Below are 23131 nucleotides of genomic sequence, written 5' to 3'. Positions count from 1 at the left end.
GGCCTTACAAATTGAAAACGTTATTGCGGCAAAATAAACGGTTGATGTATTTTGTAACGGAACGTTGTAGAGAGAGAAAATGCGCTTTTTAATAGCACAGTATATAGTGATTTCCATATGAAATTGCTATAAAAAGGGGAGTTATTTGTAAAATCTGCATCAAATTGTGGAGCAACTAAATTATATTGAAACATGCGCTTTCTGCTGAAATATGAGGTGTTTTATGAAGTTTTTTAGTTTACTTGAAAATATTTAAGTTAGCATTACAGCGGCTATTTGTTCATAAGTTACCTAGTAAATGAGGGATATATTTAAATTAGTGTTGTACGTGAAAGAAAAATAACCAATTTATACGAAATACATACATAGTATAGACATTGTAAATAAATAGATTTTATATTAAACCTGAAAGTATCCGCGATTCCGCGGCTGTAGTAGGTAGTAGCTACCTATCGCTAGCTAGCATTCACCACAAAGGTCTTGCACATTCGTGGATTCTGTTCGTATTAAGATAATGGAATCCTTGCACTGAGGCTTGGATTCTAATGTTTCTCATGTGAAATACTGACTTTTCTGTAATCCATTACATTTTTGGGAAGCGAACTGTAATCTTTGAGGATAGATAATGGTTGTTATATGTGTTTATATGCTTCCAGTGCAAATGCATTAGTAAGAAATAGACGAATTTTACCTATTTAGTGTAGTTTATTCCAAATATAGAATAGTTTTATATACAGTTTATTAAGCGAGTAAACATATACTTTACTAAGCTTACAGTCAAAGGAGTGTAAGAGATGAAAAAACATCCCAATTTATGTGTACTTTACTAGCGGACCCGGCTTGAAATAGAATAAAGTTGTTCATTTTAGTACTAAATGGGACAGTCTAAAAACCAGGGTTATAAATTGCAGGTAACTATTGCTACTTTTGCTACTCCACATATTATTATTTTTTTCGAGGACAAGAAGTGAGTTATATTGACGAATACTGGTTGATGATGATGAGTTCATGAAAAATAAAAACTTTTTGCAAATTGAAATCTAAGTCATTCCTGCACCCAATAGTTGCCTGGAAGATATCGCTTTTAGGTCTACTATTGGGTAATTTCCACTGTGTAATTTTATTTTGGTATCAAATAAGTAATATATTATTCAATTCTAGTTGTGCCAAAACAAATAAATTAGCCCACAAATATATAATTCCAATAATTTTCCGGTTTAAAAGCATCAGAAGACAAAACGTTAATATGCAAACGTTTTTAACCATATATGTGGGGGAGTAACGGTTCGTGATGTATGCTCACAGGCCAGTGGGTTTGCTGCTCGGTGGCTAGTGTGTTTACGTGTTTCGTTTGCAGTCACGCACTGACTTGTTACGTTACTGGAGGGTTGCTCTACACTGACAAAAAACGAACGAACAAGAGCTGAGAACGTTTAATACAACGAGACAAGAGTCGTGGCTCGAGCAGCAGCGCCCTGATACTTCGTTTTTGGTCATATAGAGTGATCCCCAAAGAGCCGTACTATGGATGTTAATTACATTAAAAAAGTAATGTACTCGTATATTTATTTTAAGAAGGGTCACCGTGATAGGCCCAACTCAGTTTGGGGTATAGGCTAACTTTTAATAGTGTCAAAATACAGATAATAAAATTATATAAATACGCAGGCCGATATAAATTTCATAGAAAATACTTATTTGAAAACCTGTGTCACCACACTGGTCATCAAAATCTTATATAAATCGACATCGTGCATGATTTTGAATAAAAATTATTGGTTAAGTGTATAGTGCTGTAAAAGCAGTACAGACCAGTATACCGTACACCGTTTGCGGAGTATTTCATTTGTCCCGAAAGTTATTTGAATTTTAACTGAAAAGTACTGTGTCTGTAAAGTTCTAAGGTTGCACTAAATCCTGGAAGGCTAAGAAGAATGTTGAATAAGGAACGGAACGCCGTTACTTACATCCTAAGGATTTGTTATTTGAGTTTAGCTATGCAATTCTAGGGTCGTAGCATGGCAAGGTAAGCGTCCATCTGCCGGTATCGTACGTATCGGACCAAACGGATTTTCATAAATGTATGATGAAACGGCGTCACAACAAGCTACTTATCCAAAAGTTCTGCATAGTTCTCAAAACCACTATCATTAGTACCTAAGTACTCAACCAAAAACTAACTGGTAGTCGTAGCGGTTAATTTCTGAAATAAATAATCCGTCAAAAGTCTAGAAACCTTAGTAGGGTTGTCCGCAAACCTAATAGTAGTTACTCCCTGCTAGTTGAGGGTAGGCACAGCCCTAATTAGTAGTTTACGGCGGAGAGAGGAGGCCTGTTACCGAGCACTAATTGTGACAAACAGAAAAACTCACTTTTAAGGGTCAGCAAGGGGGAATCGAGGGTTGGCATTGTCATAGAATTATGTAGTAAACGATGCTCTACAACCTTGAAAAAAATCACACAGGTAGTCGAAGAGTTTAACTAGGTGCTGAATGATTCGAATTTAAGTAAATTGTTATGGATAACTGTAAATAAAATTCAGAATATGACGAAAAACCAGAACATCACACTCCCGTATTGTAACAACTGTTTCGTAATTATTAAGAATTTTCATATGATTTTTATCATATTATAAAGGTAAAGGCTTGGACTAGGCACTAAATACCTTGTTTTTTAATAAACACACACTTATTTTGTGTAAATTAATCCCAAACTTGAGCAATTTTTTTCCCTCAAATCTTCATACAAATATCTATGGCGGCTTTCTGTGTTATAAAATCATAAACACAAGTGACGTTTGACTCAGTTGGCCGCTGGCCTCCAAAGAAGGGTCACGTCGGTTTAGGCAGCACTGACAGCTCGCGATCTTATCGTGTACAGATACAAAATCACTGCACATTGGTTGTCATTGCACTTTTTCAACTTTTATGAAACCAACATAATTTGATTTGAAATTGAGGAAGCATAATTCTTCCAGTATATTCAATACATTAAATTAAATTAGATAGTGTGCAATATTCTCGTGACATTACAGTCTCGTAAAGGTCTGATGAGGAGCAGGAATATAGCGAATGGATCTAAGTGATGACAATACGCACGAACATTAGGTTAGGGATCAAAAATACAGTCTCTTGGTGCTGGTTGAGGTATGGTCTCGTGAGGATCTGATGAGGGCAGTAACACGGTGGTGGCTCAATTTTATTTCAAAGATGTTAATAGCTAAAAGCATCGAGTTTGGCATATTAAGTAAGTTTTTCAGAGAGAGAGAAAGAGATTTTATTTTTCCTCTGGATGTGTTAGGTTTACTGGGTTTACTAAGTTCATTATGTTAATGGCATCAAGTTGTTATGTGTTCATAAGTAATAATTATTTATTAACAAAATGCTGTTGGTCCTCCACGAAAATGTAAAAATAAAAATAAAATAATAAAAATAAATTCGTAACGTAAAATTGTCAGTGACGGAATTTCTTCTATACAAAAAAAACAAACGATAGATGGCGTGATTTGAAGATAAAGATACATTTATTCGACACATAGACAGCAACAACAAAAAAATACAGATTTAAAGAAAAGAAACACATACTTATACAAAACAACAAAGAAAAAAAAGGATAGGTACACATCAAAATAACTGGAAAAAATATAAGCCCCAATTTACTTGTGTGGGACAGGGAGTACCATAATATTTTTTTTTGGGGTACTCCCCATCTATGCGAAATATCAGCTTGATATCTTTACCCGTTTCTGAGAAAAAGGGCGGTGACAGACAGTCAGTCAGACAGACGGACAACAAAGAGATCCTATAACGGTTGCTTTTTTTCTTTTGACGTTCGAAACCCTAAAATTAAGTAAAAATATTATGCTGCTACCAAAAAATGTACTTACAGGTATTGAAAAAGCGGTATATAGTACTAAACAAATTATAAACAAACAAAAAACCCGTCTGCACGCTAAAAAGATGAAAACAAGTCCCAATGTTAATGGAAAGTATCGTAGGCGGGGACCAGCAGAGGGTTCACCATTTAGCTGAATGTTACTTAGAAAACGGCCTTGAGTGGCGGTCAAGTTTTTTTATTTGTAACTTTTTAGTTGTTTTTATTTTATGAAATTTTACGTCAGTAGTTCATGATCATTTTTTATTTCAATAATTTTGGTGTTGTTATTTAAATACCTTCAATATGCATATTTTTGTAATGTGAAAATCAAGCCTTTTCATTTGATGCCTTACACGGCAAAGTTGAATTATAATTTTTTCGATCATCACGTTATGTCCTCTAGAGGGCGCTATGTACATTTTAATGGAACGTCACATAGCCTATAACCATTGCGTCATCAATACGCTTCTAACAATACCTCATACATCAAAATCTATCAAGCCGTTTAGGCTACAGGAGGGAACAAAGAAACAGACAAACATACATACATACAATCAAAAAACATTACCCTCCTCCTTCGGCAGTCGGGTAAAACGGAGTAAGACAGGGGGTCATTCTGAACTTTTGCTCTACGAGTTTTAGAAATTAACAAAAAAAACCTTTTTCATAGAAACTTTGTTGGACATGTGACTTTTTACCATGGAAAACGAATATTTTTTTTCGCGAATTTGCAAATCTCGTAGGACAAAAGTTGTTCAGAATGAGCCCTTGAGTCATCCCCTTTTGGCTTAGTATAGCCCTTTTGCGACACTATGTATTTACTTTGCTTTGTCGTCGGGGTTCAGTTGGCTGGAGGATGCCCGAAACTTATTATCTACACTTTAATACTTGTAGTTACCTTTCTACAAGTAAATACCACATTTGTTTGAGAAAGCTAATCGGGTTCCGAGTATAGAGTAAAGTGGCACCCCTATTAATTTCTACTCTTTCCTGGTGCCTACCAGTGTAAGTAAGAATTATACTTACTTACCCTAAAATCACCCAAAATGTACTTGAACATAATTGTCAATAAAGTTGGCGAGTAAAAGTTTATCGACCCACTGTGCAAACTAACATGTGTGCGTGTCACTGCGTGTGCTGTGTGAAGAGCATTGAAAACCCAAAATTGGCGCGGCACGTCACCCTGTACGGGCCCTTAATCCGCATTTAATAACTTAGGTTACATGGATTTTGCCGTTACCAAAATGTCTAGCTAGATTGTCATTTGCGTTTCTGTGTGTCGGTTTAGGTAATATTTTATCTCCAAATCATTATTGAGAGATAGTAAATCCATGTCCAGAAGGACTAGTATGGGGCGCAATTAAGACGTTACAAAAGTTCTCCGTCGCGGTCTTGAGGCTGCCCGATGTGAGTGAGCGAGATGCATAACTTTTGACACGACTTAAATGCGCCCCGTGCTAGCCCTTCAGCGCTTGAAACACACGACACTTTACGATAATTTATTTGCACGACTGATATGAAGAGCATGGAAGGACATCAAAAAATTTAACCTACCCCCACATTTACGAAAAAAAAGTATGGCCGACTGTGTGTCACTAACACTGTCAATTCCGCCAATAACATGACTGTGTTTAGAGATTGCTTTTGATGGAGATTGTTATTTTATAAGCAGGAAAGTAGGAAACAAATAGACGCTAGTAGAATATAATTGAATGGAAAATGACCATTACTCTCTAATCTCAGTAATTAATTACAAAGTCGGGTTTCCGGACGGCCAGAGGGAATTTAAAAGCTGCTAATCTTCTTCTTAAATATTAATTGTTATCCGCTTATTCAAATCTCCAATAAGGTTTAGTCAAGTCCTCCAAGTTTGAGCCATTAAATAATAAAATTTTAGGTAGGTATGGTAAATTAGGTTACAGGATAAAACTATATACTTAGGTACCTTTTACTAGCTTAGACAAAAGTATCTGAAAATTATCCTCAGATAACGAAACAAAGTTTTCGAATAACCTAGTACTTAGAAGTAAACTAATAATAACGAGTTACAGTTTCACTCGAGAACTACACAATTTTATTCAGCTCATACCCGAAACATAATTTTAATGAAATGAAATCCAAGAATTGTATCAACCAACGTGCCTTGGGGTACAAAGAGCTTACTTAGAAAGTACAGAATTATAGCCTTACTGCTAAGATGGAAAGAAAATTCATATTACGTTTGGAAATGTGGGGAAGAAGTTTGAAACTAAAGATTGTTGAAATGTCTCTTTAGTGTGTCAGTCACCTACCAGATTAAATCAATACAATTTGGGGATATCTCACACACTGCCATCCAATCCCAAGTTAGGCAGACCCTGTAATATGGGTATAGGACAGCTTATATGTCTACACAGATGACACAGATACATATTAGGTACATACATAGTATTACTAACACCCATAACTCGAGCATAAATTTAATATCTTTAAACAAATATCTGCTCGGCCGGGGATCGAACCCGGGACCTTCGGCATAGCAGTCAGATACACTAACCACTGCACCATTCCTTCATCGTATTCGCGAAGCCCTTCGACTATCTGTCGCAAGCAGTTAGCGAACAACGCCAGTGCTCGCGCGCGAAGTGGCTTGACTAGAGACGCTAATTGTAACTGACGACGGCTGCAACTTCGCACTACACCTACCGACAAGCCGACGTCAACTTCGCACAGGTAACTACTTATACGTTGGGCAGAAGTTGTGGTAGGTAGGCGTTAGGCCGCGTTCATGACGCCATGCAGCGGGCGGAGTACCTATTATTTACTCTATGGCAGAGAATTACATACAAATCTCCGCCATAGAGTGGACGCGGCTTTAGAGGGCAGGGTACCGTATAGTCTGACAATGATGACTTTGCAACTGAAATACCTAAGTGCAGTGGGTACAAAGAGGCGGCCTTATTGATTATAGCAATCTCTATCAGACATTCTTTGGATGGAGAGAGTGAGTTTAAAAATGACATTGAGGTAATTATGGTGCAATATAAAGGTGTGGTAAATAGATAAGTTCCTACCTAATGAAACTTATACTATGTAAACCTATAACTAAATAGGACCTCACAAATTCTTGAACCAAACTACTATAAAGCTATGGAACTATTATATCAAGTAGGTAATAGTTAACACGGAAGCAAAGCGCAACTTTTGGTAATAACCTGGCGTGAGATCCGAAATTAGTAGCAAATAATTACAGTTGCAGTTAACAATCACGGGTAAATAATGCACATTATAAGTTGCAGCCTTAGATAAACAATATACAAACAAGAAGCTGTGTCACTTACAAAAACAAAGCAAAAAAACTGACCGCATTTTGTTTACTGTCAAACCGTTTTAAGTGGCCAATGAATAAAGTCACAAATCTTCTAACCGAACTTACTCATAAGAGCTCAGTGGTCGAAGTGAATTGTTATTTGTCGTAACGTTTCTTTTGCATAGACTATCCATCTTATTCGTTATTATTAATCTAAGGTTACACCAGTGCGGGCTTATACAAAGTTTGCAACTGATGAGGAATAACAACACTTTTCACAGAGCAGTGAACCAAATCATAGACTAGTGCCCCCGCAGGCATGTTTTCAGCTATTTGCACCACAATTATGCTAAAAGACTCGTGCACAAAATGTTTAGAGCCAGGCACAGTCTACCCAATATTCGCAAATAAACTACACAGGTAAGCAGGGAAAATGGGCGGCTGTTCAATTATGCTATACAGGCGGTTGCAAAAGTGGTAATAAAGTAAGTCTAGGGTCGACTCAGCTGATAATTTTGAACTAACTTTCTAATGTCGTAAACCAATTGCAATTTTTTGAACAAAAGGTTGTTCAGAGTGACTCCCTGAGTCTCCCATTTTTGGCTTAGTTTACGCTGTTTAACATCCTGTATAAGGTTACCTTTTATCTGCGCTAAAACAGGCCATCTATAAAATATCTGCTCTACACGGGTGCGTAGTCGATTACATACCCATTGACCTTCCTCCCTGTCCTATGTAAATAGGGCAAAGTGTGTAGATAAGTGCCTGTGTACACGGAATATCCTGGAGCCGTGTAAAGCAAACATGGTTGACGATATTTTTCCCCGCTTCAACTTTTAACGCGATTGAGTTTCCTCCCAAGTCTTCCACTGCCATTATTTTCAGTGTCAGGCAAAGGCGTAAATACAAAATAGAATAGGAACATCTACTTAGTATGATAAACCTAAGCAGTAGGATCGTCTTACCATTTGGTAGGTAAGACACCGGTAGTATAGCTATTTTTCCAATATTGTAATAACGTGCCATCGTAGTGAAAATGCTAATAAATAATTTAACACTCTCGTCGGTTTCGGAAAGTCCTATTATCATTTTTCTTGAGTATGTCGCCTATTTGGTCAACATACTTTCGCCTAGGACATCCCCTACCGACACAACCATTCCTCTAAAGTTTCACCACGAAGTAATATCCTCATACATATCCACAGTTGGCTAGGACTCTACGGGCATAATGTTGTAAATCCATCTTTGCCCGCCTCCCGCACGCCTGCAGTTTATTGCCAAAACGAATACTGCTACGCGAATTATCTTAAGTGCCATCTACGTTTTAGTGGGCCCAGCTATTTATGGGAACAAGTTAAATAGGAAGATTGTAAGGTGTACTCTCTGCTGTTGTTATGGTACCTTAGTACCTTATATAAGCTGTGGAAATAGCGTAGCTAGGTATTGTCTAAATAAGTAAGTATTATAAAGAGCCTGACTCAACAACGCATAGTGAAAACTATTATGATATCACTGAAATTTGGCATACAAAGAGTTTTAGGACATAAGCATACCCTAAGAAGGATTGAAGGAAGGAAAATTCATTCCCTAAAAACTTGGTGGCACAAACTGAACCATATGATGAATCCCATTTGTTTGAGTATGTCTAAATAATATTATATAATATTTTGTAAGTGTATAATTTACATAATCATTATTTTAACCTGGCCCGGTTGATATCCTTAAAAATACTTAACAAAATCTTCATAGACGCAGCATTCTCGTATCGTATGTCATCTACGGTTTTCTGTAATATAAATTTCTATATAAATTTTCCTTCATTGCTGCAGTTAATAAGGGCAGACTAATAAGGGGGTACCTAAGTATTCATGCGTCATAACAAGACTATCAGTAGCTAAAAATAGCAGATGTTAACTGAAGTACCTACTAGCAGAAATACGGTTGCAACACCTGTTTACAACCCTTACATAAAAAAATATAAGTCGAATTCTGCAATTTATATGGCTCTAAATCCCCCTTTAAAAATAATATTTGGCTCACTAATAAATCTCCAGGAGGGTTACTCTAGGTTTACAAAAAACTAAAGAAAACAAAACAAATTGAGAGATTGACATGTAATGTAATCGTTACGTTGCACCAAGATAGATATATACAGAGTGATTCTTTCGTAGGTGCATATCCGGAAAGTATGTAACAGAGCTCTTCATTCTGAACAACTTTTGATATAATGACATTGGGATGTTCTCGAAAAAAAAATCTACTCCCCATACACAATGTCACTTAAACAACCAATTTTTGTATGGGGAAGCATCTTTTTTTTTTCTTTATATCCCTAACTAAACAATAACATTAAACGTAAGTACCTTGATATTGTTGTTCATAATTATCCAGTTTCGCCAAAAAAAAATCTTTTGAAACTATCCGCCCGCGGCGTAATAATAGGTAAATCCATGTTGTCACACAATTTTAACACAAAGAACGCACTTTAAAGCTAATTTATTTGCAAAAAACTAACAATATAGGTGCTTTTTGTGTCAGCTGTTAGCTGTTAGACGCCATATTTGTTTTATTCACCACCTGACTGATTTTAAGTCAGCTAACTAGTTAGACGTCTTGTGACGCTTGTACAATCAACGTTCGGCCTAGTCATACAATTGAGTAGCGCCATCCAATGAACGGGCTGGTGATTCAACCAAAAAGGAGATTCAACCAGATGCCTGCGACATATACATAACAAAAGTTGTTCAGAATGAAAAACTCTGTAACATACATCCGAATATGCACCTATGAAAGAATCACCCTGTATTATGGTTAGCGCACTCTGAAACTTCCTATTAGCTATTTATTAAGTATGACGATAAGTATGACCTATGTATAACGATACTGACTTACCGAAATTTTGCTATTTCGATTGGTATTTTGATTTATGAAACACCAAATCTTGCTATTTCATTTTAGTTTTTAACTTCATTTTGGCTTTTTAAGAGGTTTAATAACCGTCGAGCCATCCCTGAAAATAGTGATTATTTTATTAAATATATGCAAAATAACGCAATCTGTTTGATAAAAATAAATTTATTACTGTCATAATCAATACATGTCTCTAAACAAAATTTCATATAAAATTAAGGTAGGTACTTTATCCAGACATTATGAAAAGGACTTAGTATAACGTCGGTGTAATCATTTAAAAAATGAAGCATTACAATACCCTTTTAGACTTTTAACATCATTCTTGTAGTAATCTGTGACGCTTTTTACTTTAATGTCTCCATCACACTCAGTAGGGTATTCATAGAAACACGGGACGTAGTTGTCATAGCGGTAGTTATACATATGTGACTTCACTTCTTCCCAGTGATCTTTAGGTCTAATGCCGTGGGTAGTTATGCCTGAGATAAAAAAAAAAATATTAATTAGATTCATACTGAGATAATAAAATAAAAAAATTAATGCCTGCCTATTGAAAGATATGGCTAATCGTTGTATTATTTTCTCTACGGACATGGCACAAGATAGAGCGACGTATTTTTTTTGATCTTACTACGCTGCCAATTTTTTTAATTTATACATTTATGGATAAATTTGGATTTTGTCACGTCACCTAAGTTGTGTTAGAGAATGACAGCAACAAATAATATATAATATTATTATTAGGTGATAATGATAAAATTATCAGACACCCGCGATTATAAAAACAATACGAAAATGGAAGCCATGTCATAACAAAAGTGATAGTAGTAAGGAGTATAGACAGACCTACAATAAGAGTGAGATAGCATGAGTCCGTCCACCATTTTGATATATTATGTTAGATACCAGGAATAAAAATTTAAAATGCAATTGCAATAAAAGATTGATACAAGTTGTAAGAATGTTTTGAACAAACTTTATTTAATAACATCCATATAGGTAGCAACAATGAACCTACTACAGTACACATTAACATCCTTGAATACATATTTTTATATAATTAAATACAGTTAGAAAAACAAAAAAAAATAAAAATACTGTAGGTAAGTTACACAAATAAACCCTGACAAAACATATACCATGTAATTAAGTATAATTAAACAAACAACTTTAGTTACTCATGATTTAAAAGCAAGTTTATACATAAACGTTAGTAATGAAATTGACTGGTAAGTAAATAATATTGCAAGCAATAATTGACCTACGATTTGAAGAACATGTAACTACAGTAAAGTATTAAACAATAATCATTAAAATACATTTGTATAACTGATAAGTAGGTATATTTCGTCACAGCAACGTAATCACTTTGTATCATAGATACGGGTCACGATCAACATAAATTAAAATAAAGACAATCAAAATTACATAAAAAATATACTATTCCGCCAAACGAAATATCTACTCAAAGTAGCTCCTAGTATTAAAAATACTGAACTTATAATACTACAAACAATTTAAGTCGCAAATTATTACTACAAAATCTGAGATAAAAGTAATATTGCTCATGAATACAATATAATACATTATATACTTTACAGTACAGTGAAACAATCGAAATTATGAAAGCGATATCTACAGTACAATCATGAGATGAGGAAATCTCATTTTGAGCTTTACAATAGTGTTTTACAAGCGATAAGCGGATGTGAACACTTATATTGATTACCAATTAGTTAAATTATGAAGTTGATTGAAATACGGTGAACGGCTAAAACACTTTTAAATAAAAAAGGTCAAAACAAAAAAGACATGCACAGTATTAAAAATAAACATTCGTACACCATTATGTTTAACTATAGTTAAAGGGCAGTATTATGTTTACCACGTTCAAATCCATTCTATTCTACCAAAAAAAACTTATTTGATGTCCTGGAGACAATTTCTAGTTTGTAGTATAATTTAATCTACATGAATAATTTAAAATGCAATATAATGCATTGAATATTTGTAGTTTTAATGCAAAGGTGACTAGATTGTTTACACCAAATTTATAGCTAATCACACGGGGTGAATTCTGTTACGTCACCAGAAATTCAAGATGGCGACCTCTTGTCAAATGACTGTTGTTTAACCAATCATAAACGCGCATCTAATCTGTCATTCACATGATTCTGTTTTGTTAGAATTTCATAATATTGTTACTTATACTGCTATTTTTACTACTTAAAAGTGGATTACTTAATTAGTCGTAAACGACATATTTCACTAATATTACTTTACATAAATTAGATTCAAATATACATACACAATGGGTCAATAAGATTGTTAACAATATAGCAGTGTCTCCATATATTTGTATCCATTGTAGTTTTAGGTACATTTAATTCTTCTAAGACATAATATTGGTATCTCTCAATTTGCTACTTACGTATTTAAAATAAAAGAAAAGGGGAAATAAATACTGATATTACAGATGTAATACTATGAATTTCAGTTAATACATTTAACATAATACGAGCAAAAGAAGTGATTTAATCACGATGAAAAACATTGACTTGTTAAACAAGGTTAAATAGGAACACAACTCAATCTCATTATTATACTATACTCTTAAGGACACAAAAATAAGGTTACTTTTACTTTTAATGATCCCAAAACAAACTGACTATGGTTTTAACTTTCTGATAGTAATACATAGTTTGTCGTTTTATTATTATCATTTTGAAACACATTTGTAATGTTGCCATACTTTTGAACTTATAATTGTATGTATCAGGCATGGCCTTTCATAGTCTGAATAGGGGCGTATTTTAAATCTAAAGTTATATCGTAGTACTTTAAATTAGTATTGTCTGTTGTCCGATTTTAAAACAATCTGATACGAACTTGACCGCACTAAGATTTGTGTCAGAATAAACAAATGCAATCAAAAATATTTTATACTAGCGGTCATTATTCCGAGTTCCATTACAACGCTTAAGCGCTCTTCATCTGTTGTCCGCTAGCTGCATAATCTGTGAACCAAAACTCTCCATTCAAAACACGCCCCTATCACGGCTTACGGTTTATTTTAAATATTCTTCGGGACCGGTTCGATGGGTCTCAGAGAAGCTATATCTTGTTCGGGCTTCCAGCTCCAAGTCACTGGCATCGCACAGTCATAGTTGTAGTCATACATTTGGTCTTTGACGTGTTGCGTCAAGTCCGCCGGTTGCGGGTAGAATGAGGCCAGGCCTGAGGGAAAGAGATGGGGGAGTTAGGTTGGTGGTGAGAGTGAAAGAGATGGCTGGTGTTGTTATATTGCTAAACGATTGGAATACTTGAGATTAAGGGCCTGTTCCACAATGTCTGGTTAGTGGTTACCTGTCGGATAAAATACATACTGTCACTGTCTAAAAAATAATGACAGAGAGTGACAGCATGTATTTTATCCGACAGGTAGCCACTAACCAGACATTGTGGAACAGGCCCTAAGAGAATCGCCTTGATGTTATTTCTACAAATCTTATAGCTGCTATAAAATAGTCTGTGGATACATCGTCTATGCGATTTAACGAGAGTACATTTATTATGACTAATGAAACTGTGATATGGGTAAACAATACTAAATATACGATGTGAGAGTACTCAAGACAGTTATCTTGACTATTATTCAGACAAGGATTTATTTCAAATAGTATTACTACCTCTACTCGATAAATCAATGAATATACCGAATGCGTTGATACGTAAAAAATAATCTTACTCTACTAGGTAGTAGCTATTAAAAAAATAATTAAGTAAACCTTTCGTTAAACTTTCATAGGGAAGGATGTCGTTTCCCCTTCATATTTTCATAAGAAACTTTCTTTTGTTTCGGCCAAGGATAGAAATCAAGGACAGGCGCATAATTGTAATCATAATAATATTCTTCCATATGGATTTTGTAATTTGAAGGTTTTGGGTACAGTCCTGCAAGTCCTAGCAAAAATTATTTCAGTTAGTTTAGTATAAATCATAATCGGTACAGAACTACAGTTTTAACTTCAAATACAATTAAAAAAAACTTTTACTTAAAAAATTATAAAAATAAATAAAAAACCAACCGTTCAGGCGCTCTTTAGAATTATAATGTCACTGCACCAATCCAATAGCTTTTTCAAAATCATTCAAATACTGTCAAAATTATAATTCAGATGACGTTAGTATAATTAATAAAATATTAAAACTTTTCGGACACATCTTCAAAGTTATATTTAGTCATTACATAATTATGAAGAATTTCCTTTCCAAAATAAAAATGTAAGTAAACCAAATAAACCAGTGGTCTCAACTTGGCTACTTTTGTGACACTTGTCACAATAACTCAACAAGGTTTCCCAACACAACATCATCATACGATATTTCAAATTTACACATATTATAGTGTGAAAGTACCTATTATAGTGGAGTTAATAGAGTTACAGGTCAGTATGTAATTTCCAAACATACCTTCATCGTAAGCCATCTTGGCGACCTCGATGGCTATGAGCACGGAGACCTCCTTGACGTGCGAAAGGGACGGGTAGATGCGCCCGATCGCCAGGTCGTCCTCGCTCACGAAGTTGGCTAGAGTCTGTGAAGTGAGAAACAAATCATGGTAATGAATTTATTATAATGACCTACAGTATGTGCACGTCTTACTCATCTATTCGATCAGTGATACCTCCACGCAAAGTTCGTTTGGTAAGGAGAGACCGCCTATTGTATTATTGCTACTATAGTAATATTGTAGGTTGGGGCAGTGCGTTTTAATTTTCAATGTGCGAAATGAGTTTAAGAACAAAATTACAATCCACAAATAGAAGAAGAAAGACTCCTTCAAAAAGACTTATGTCCAGCAATCAAAGGTAATGGACTAATGATGATGCTGATGTATTATCACAAAATAGTTTAAACCATGTTTAAAGCTTGAATGACACGGTATATTAGAGGGACACGTTAAGCCGTGGGTCACGGTTGCTGCTTCGGCAGCAGTCGTTAAGCCTAGTCAGAGGCCTTCGGGCGCCTTGAAAACATCTGACAGTCGGGTTGCCCACTTACCCGACAACTTCACTGCATTGTACTCATTCAAAAACGGCGATACGGCTCGCGACCTATCACGTGAGTACAAATGTACAGCGGAAAGCGGGTGGCTTGCGAGTCACCTCTGACTACACCTTCTGGGAGTACAGTCGTGAGCATATTACAGTGACATAAGATTTTTACAGCGCTAAACCTCTGTTTTACGTGTGTAGTTTTTAAGGTTAAGCACCTTAAATACAAAAAGTATACACACCCTAGCAGCAGTCAAGAACATCTTCTCGGGTATGTGATGCGTGGCGGTGGCGATGACCCCCAGCGCTATCCCGGGGAAGATGTACGAGTTGTTCCCCTGCCCCGTGTGGTACTCCTTGCCTTCGACTCTCACGGCTATTTGTAATAAGTGATGTACCGTCGAAAACTCAGCGTAGATAATCCTGCCTCCTATGACCGATTGACCAATGAGTTACCGCAAGACAGTGTCCAATGATAGTGCGATCAAATTATGCTACATTTGGACACGCGTTTTATTAACTTTTTTATTTCTCCTCTGTACATTTTTTTTTGTCACGGGACTTTTTACTATCGGAAGAACAATTTTTCACGAATTTCCAAAAGTCGTAGAACAACATACCCTGTTTGAATGAGTCATTAATGAGCATACATACCCTGGCAGCAGTCAAGAACATCTTCTCGGGTATATGATGGGTGGCGGTGGCGATGACCCCCAGCGCTATCCCGGGGAAGATGTACGAGTTGTTCCCCTGCCCCGTGTGGTATTCTTTGCCTTAGACTCTCACGGAGATTGGTAATAAGTGACGTACCGTCTAACCCTAGACCTCAGCGCAGCGTAAATAATACTGCCTCGTATGACCGATTGACCAATGAGTTACCGCAAGACAGTGTCCAATGATAGTGCGATCAAATTATGCTACATTTGGCCACGCGTTTTAACTTTTTTTCTTGCTCCCCTGTAGGTTTTTTTTTGTCAAGGGACTTTTTACTATCGGAAGAACATTTTTTCACGAATTTCCAAAAGTCGTAGAACAACATACCCTGTTAGAATGAGTCATTGATGAGCATATTGAGCATACATACCCTAGCGGCAGTCAAGAACATCTTCTCCGGTATGTGGTGGGTGGCGGTGGCGATGACCCCCAGCGCTATGCCGGGGAAGATGTACGAGTTGTTGCCCTGCCCCGTGTGGTACTCCTTGCCTTCGACTCTCACGGAGATTAGTAATAAGTGACCTACCGTCGAAAGCTCAGCGTAGATAATACTGCCTCGTTTGACCGATTAACCATTAAGGTTACCTCAAGGCAGTGTCCATTGATAGTGCGATCAAAAAACCTTTTTCTTGCTCCCCTGTAGGTTTTTTTTTGACACGGGACTTTTTACTATCGGAAGAACAATTTTTCACGAATTTCCAAAAGTCGTAGAACAATATACCATGTTTGCATGAGTCATTAATGAGCATATTGAGCATACATACCCTAGCAGCAGTCAAGAACATCTTCTCGGGTATATGATGGGTGGCGGTGGCGATGACCCCCAGCGCTATCCCGGGGAAGATGTACGAGTTGCTCCCCTGCCCCGTGTGGTACTCCTTGCCTTTGACTCTCACGGAGATTGGTAATAAGTGACTTACCGTCGAAACCTTGACCTCAGCGTAGATAATACTGCCACGTATGACCGATTGACCAATAAGTTACCGCAAGCTGAATCCAATGATAGTGCGATCAAATTATGCTACATTTGGACACGAGTTGTTTTTTTGTCATTTGTCAGGTGACTTTTTAGTATCGGAAGATAATTTTTCAGGAATTTCCAAAAGTCGTAAAACTTATTCAGAATGAGATACAAACCCTGTATGTATAAATAACTTGAGTCACTAATAATCACACATACCCTAGCAGCAGTCAAGAACATCTTCTCCGGTATATGATGTGTGGCGGTGGCGATGACCCCCAGCGCTATCCCGGGGAAGATGTACGAGTTGTTCCCCTGCCCCGTGTGGTACTCCTTGCCTTAGACTCTCACGGAGATTGGTAATAAGTGACTTACCGTCGAAACTTAGACCTCAGCGCAGCGTAGATAATACTGCCACGTATGACCGATTGACCAATAAGATTACCGCAAGACAGTGTCCAATGAAAGTGCGATCAAATTATGCTACATTTGGACACGCGTTTTAGCTTTTTTCTTGCTTTAGGCTTTTTATGTCACGGGACTTAAAAATCCTACAGAGGAGTATCGGAAGTTTTTTTTATAAGCGTACATACCCTAGCGGCAGTCAAGAACATCTTCTCCGGTATATGATGTGTGGCGGTGGCGATGACCCCCAGCGCTATCCCGGGGAAGATGTACGAGTTGTTGCCCTGCCCCGTGTGGTACTCCTTGCCTTCGTATTTGACTGGAGGGAATGGAGAGCCCGACGCGAATATGCAGCGGCCCTGGGAATAAAAAAGAAATTTATTAATTACACAATACATATTCTACTATCTAATATTATAAACGTGAAAGTTTGTAGGTAAGTATGAATGGATGGATAGATATTTTGATTCTAGCATGTAGAAAGCTGACACCCTAGATTAACACATAGGTTACTCTTTATGCCGGAATTCCCACGGGAATATCTTTTAAGGAGCAGCGAAGCTCGCGGGAACACCTCCTAGTACACTATAATGCTAGAAACACTGACAGCTCCTTATTGATTTAATATTAATAAAGACGTGATGTCTGTGGCAGTGTTGTGTATGTAATAGTGTACAGTAGAGCGATCCGGAAAAAACGCAGCACATTCTATTCGATAGTCTATTCGAAAGTGCTGTCAACCTGTCAACAACAAAATGGCGGTGTATTGCGGTGTACAGATTTGCGAAAGTTTGACAGCTATCATTCCATAGGTCATTGTCAGAATAATATTATGTACTCTGTGGTCATTCTTTTCGAAACTCATTCGAAAGGTAAAAAGTGTTCGAAAGTGCTGTCAAGTTGACAATAGTCGCACTCGCATTCGATTCTATTCGTTAGCTCGAATTTTCATGATACGGGTACAGCACGCTAGCTCCTGTTTGCTATTTTTACTACTCTTATAATATACTTTTATAGGCATACTAGCTGTTCCCGCGAGCTTCGCTTCGCCTTAAAAAGTTTTCCCGTGGGAATTCCGGGATAAAAAGTAGCCTATGTTCTTTCTCAGGGTCTAGACCATATGTATACCAAATTTCATTCAAATCCGTTCAGTAGTTTTGGCGTGAAAGAGTAACAGACAGACAGACAGACAGACAGACAGACAGACAGATAGACAGACACAGTTACTTTCGCATTTATAATATTAGTTAGGATGTACTTTAAAGGTTTTGTCTTTTAAAGGTCTAACTTGACGCCGCGCTATGACGTAAAGATGTGCTGTACTACTATGGTAAATTACCATCAAACAGAGCGCCAGCGCTAACGTTACGTTGCGTACTGCTAGCGCTAGCACTCTGTTACCTACCATAGCATACTTGAGCGTCATAGCGCGGTGTCAAGTTAGCGCTCTGACGCGCGCTAGTAACGCGCTCAGTTTGGCAAGGCCTTAACCTGATGAATAACTTTTCTCCTAATCGGTGACCCTCACCTCAGTATGATCGTAAGCGTCTTGCGCCGTGCACTCGGCCTTGGTGGTGGGGTTGGAGAGCGCGAAGATGATCGGCCGCTCCGTGTTGGCCGCCATTTGTTGAAGAACCGTCTTGGTGAACGCGCCGCCTACCGTCGAGCAACCTGGAATCGGAATAGAGTATTACATCATTATAATTCTCTTGGTAAGATTGACTTCTAGAGCTTTCTAGTTCAATCCTCAGCAGCCGCTACACGGGTTCGTTATTGACGCCGATAAACTCATATCGTCATCGCGTTTCACCAATCGCAATATTTATGGCGAATCGCGAAATAATGACGTTTATCTACGTCGATAACAAACCCGTGTAGCGGCAACTTGATAGAAAGGTTACAGTGGAATCGACCTGGTAGACCCGAGAATCTGGGGTATCGGTGGAACCGCTTTTAGATAACTCAGGCGCATAAATGCCATAATAGTGTCATAAAAGGCATAATTATGTCTCGAAGTATGACAAAGTGTCATCAACCGCCATAATAGTCCTGCAATTTTATCATAAAGTTTCACAACAATACAACCAAGCTTACCAATAAGACAGCTCGGCTTGATCCTAGCAACAGCCTTCTCAAAGTCGGTCTCAGGTTCGATGTCCTTCCCGAAGGCAGTCGCATGCGCCGGCACCCCGCCCGGCCGTCTTGTAGACAACATTCCTTCGATGTCGAACATGAAGACTCGAGAGCGGGCTTGTTGTTCTGTTAGGCCTTCTTCTATCATGGCCGCGACGGCTAGGTTCGCTATGCCGGTTGCTGCCTGGAAATTGGTGGGAAGGTTTGGTAAAAATTTGTAATCTGCATACTTTAAGGTGGAATTTCACCAAACGCTAAACGTATTTAGTAGCCTGTCCAACGTTTGTCAGTTGGTACAAAATGTATTTAAAATTTGACTGAAAATTTATGAATTGAATTTTAAAAACGTTTAGCGTTTGGTAAAAGTGACCCTTATTAAGGGCAAATTTTTCAATGGTCACAAAAATTATGGTTAAGGATTACATTGAAAATTAAGACACTGTCATGACTGAATGTTTGTGTTGTGATAGAAAATTACAGCAACTTATCGCCTCGGTGCCTAACACAAGAGCTAGGCTGGGACTAGTCGCCATGGTGAAAGGATTGGCGAGTCAGATTGATGATGACATGACATAAGTTTTTTGTAGGTGGTTAGCCTGGTAAAAACAATCTTTTTGATGTTGTGTGTCGACTCGATTTGTATTTTTTTTTTGTGTCAACTGTATTTATATTTATTTAATAAAGAATTCCAAAATTCAATCAATCAATCAGTCAGATTAGTTATAAGTCGCTGATTGCCTAGGAGAGGAACAGGTGATAAGTTACTTGAGAGGCCGGAATTCTCGTGATTTCAAAGAAATCAACAAAACTAAGCGGGATAGAGACTAACAATAAAAAAATCCATCTGTTTGGGCTGTGCTTTTATTCTAACTTAGTCAGTTTCTTCTTCTACGTACGGTCAGTTGCAAAGAAACCTAGCCCCCCTCTCATACTAACAATGCTTCTGAGGTACATGGATAGATAGATTTCATTTTCAAAATAGCACGTAATAAGATAAGACATTTATAAATAATCGATTGAATATCTTTATCACATGTCTGCAAAGTTTGTTTATCAAATTCGATTACTGAGATTGCAATAATGTAAATTTAAATCCAATACGATAAAAACTGATACTGAAAATATTAATCATGACGAGAACCCGCAAAAGCAATTAAATATTCGTTTCATTTTAATTGGCTTTCACTTCAACACTAAAATGAACATCAAACATGATATTGGTCCCTAGTAGACGTCGTTGTTGAACGATATCGGACCCTAACCCTGTGCGGGATGCACCTATTCTAGTTGAGGATGAGGGATCAGGAATGAAAAACTTCTGTGAGATCGCCAACATCTCTCCCTCACTTCCTGCCATTGGTGATGTCACCAATCAACCTCAACCAGAATCACGCACTACAGTACTCAACACACACAACTCAACGTTCAAAACACTCACCGATCCAGCACCAAGGAACATGAAGATATTCTCGCTCATCTTCCTCTTAGTAACTCTGACCGCCGCTAACAACCCTGCAACGGCCACGGAAGCCGTCCCCTGGATGTCATCGTTGAAAGTGCAGTATTTGTTGCGGTACTTCTGCAGCAGGCGACCGGCGTTCGCTAGGGCGAAGTCTTCGAACTGTGGAAAGGGGGGTATTTTTAGGTTATAGTGTTTAGCAAAGGGCAAAAGATGCTGGGGTCACTAATAGCTAACGAAAAACAAATAAGCGCTGTCACTTGAAAAAATCGTCAAACGAATTAGACGTACCTATTGATTTCGTGACAACTCTTGTTTGTTCGTTCATTTGCTATAGTGACTGCACTGAACGTGAAAATTTCCGTATATTCTAGGAACACCTAGTATAGGGTGGCTTATTTATTTATTTAACTCTTTATTGTACAAATATTACAAATAAAAGTAGTAAAAGCTTATGTATAGGAAAGAAGAAAGAAAGATTTTCATATAGTTTCTTTATCTGCAGGAACTTTATAATTATGCGTCATATTTCACTCTTGCCCGTAGTTAAGAACACTAATACCGAATTATCTCAACGCATTATGTCTAATCATGTAGGTAATTACATTTGTTTTACGCGCGACAAATCACTCATACTCGTAATACATAAACCCTTAATCCAAAATGATGTTGCGATAAAAATTACGCTATTGTTTGACGTCATTTACATGTTATCAACGGTGAAGATTGTCACGCTATAATTATTTCTCAGGAATATGTATGCTACGATAACGTAAATTGCCTTAAATACCTACTGCTAAGAGTGATTCTGATAATTTCTGCACAAAGTAATTTCGGTAACCACATGGCATGCTAACAAATACACCGTCAAATGCTACGGTTTCTAAAAATACAGCCATTGACATTTACACAATAAATACATCGACACGACATCGACAATGTAATGTAACGTCAATCTACATGTAATATGAAACTACTGTAGTATCTAGTTGTTATGTAAACAGTCCATAACATTGTTATCTCGGTAAGTGATAATGATAACATTATCATCATAACATTAGACCGGTAGGTGGCAGGTTTGATAACAAATTATAAAAGCCAGGTGATTTTTATCTTAAAATCTATAAGGTATTATAAAATTCAAAAGTATTATTCGCGATAAAACTGATAACACTTTATCGATTTAGATGCTAGACTTTATAGTACTTCAGATCATACATCAGGATAACAACTAAGGTTACTGACATAAATATATGTAGCTAGCACACATAGCGTGCGATTCTATACGGCCCGCTTTACTAACGAACTCATACAGGTAGCTGGTATTGGTTGGATGAGGAAGGCCATGACAGAGTATTGTAGCTGATGGCGATGACTTTATTTCGAATTCACTCGAGAAACTAGAAGACGCTAGTGCTACATAGTTGTATTACATTTACAGAGAGTTAAATTTTATCAGTGTGATTTTTCTGTGAATTTGTAATTGCTTATTAAGTATATCAGTATATTTATGTCTGTTCTGAAGGCAGAATACTAATTTGATCGCTGTAAACTATAATTTTTTCTAGACAAAAATAAGACTTACCGTAACACTCATAGAGCCGAATTTTAAACAAAGAATCAACAGCCCTAAAATTATAATGTCTGCCTTCACAATTGACATCATTGTCCTCACAACCTTTTTCATTCATCACGACCCATTAAGTCCCCACTGCTGGGGCACGGGTCTCCTTCCAATGAAGGAAGGGTTTAGGCCTAGTCCACCACGCTGGCCTCACAACCTTAAAGTCCTAAAATCCCAATTATTATAAGATATGTTTAATTACCTGTATAAGAGTGTTCTGTCCGTACCGCTTGACGCAGGCCTCCATGAACTCGTCCATGAACTCGTCGTATTCCTTCCCGCGCACGCGCTTCTGCCGCAGCCCGATGTACAGCGGGTCTTCTAGCAGGGACTGAGGATAATAGAGGAAAAGTGTTTTAATAACAATAACAGAACAATTTAATATGCACATAAATAGAGTTAAATATAATCGTAAACAATACCTAACCGTCTCATATTAATCGGCATATGAGTTCGAAATCGCAAGGGCCCCACATAGTATAATTACTATTAATAAAGTAATACTAGTTTTGGCGTTAGGTAGGTCTATTTTGTCATGAATATCGTGAAACATTCAATAAGTTCAATGTGAACTAGGTACATAATGGTAACTTTAAACGTAGCAGCATTCACGACTTTTTAAATTATATTGTTTACATATTTACAGGCAGCTTCCAATTTATATATGTGCAATAAGCAAAAGGCATGACTGAATGATATA

The 23131-nt window shown here is 37.1% G+C and overlaps 1 protein-coding gene across 7 annotated transcripts in view; it reads right to left on the bottom strand.

Annotated features, from left to right (window-relative positions):
• Positions 1–10058: 10058 nt before the first annotated feature.
• LOC105385124 (NADP-dependent malic enzyme) overlaps positions 10059–23131 on the bottom strand; it is a 32433-nt gene continuing 19360 nt past the window's right edge. For 2 of the 7 annotated variants that reach the window (XM_048621541.1, XM_048621546.1), the window contains exons 6-12: positions 22634–22762; positions 20787–20969; positions 19310–19532; positions 18744–18886; positions 17404–17574; positions 14552–14675; positions 11028–13315 (exon numbers count right to left, since the gene is read on the bottom strand). In XM_048621541.1, coding sequence (XP_048477498.1) covers positions 13152–13315; positions 14552–14675; positions 17404–17574; positions 18744–18886; positions 19310–19532; positions 20787–20969; positions 22634–22762 — 1137 coding nt within the window. In that variant the 3' untranslated portion in view covers positions 11028–13151. Of the gene's footprint in view, positions 10176–10376; positions 10558–11027; positions 13316–14551; positions 14676–15789; positions 15909–16219; positions 16339–16613; positions 16695–17029; positions 17149–17403; positions 17575–18743; positions 18887–19309; positions 19533–20786; positions 20970–22633; positions 22763–23131 lie in introns of those variants that run through there. The other 5 variants (XM_048621547.1, XM_048621542.1, XM_048621544.1 and 2 more) reach the window with 5 other exon arrangements.

This window comes from Plutella xylostella, chromosome 6 (genome assembly GCF_932276165.1).
Source record: "Plutella xylostella chromosome 6, ilPluXylo3.1, whole genome shotgun sequence".
Taxonomy (NCBI): Eukaryota; Metazoa; Arthropoda; class Insecta; order Lepidoptera; family Plutellidae; genus Plutella; species Plutella xylostella.
This window is presented reverse-complemented; position numbering and strand designations above follow the sequence as displayed.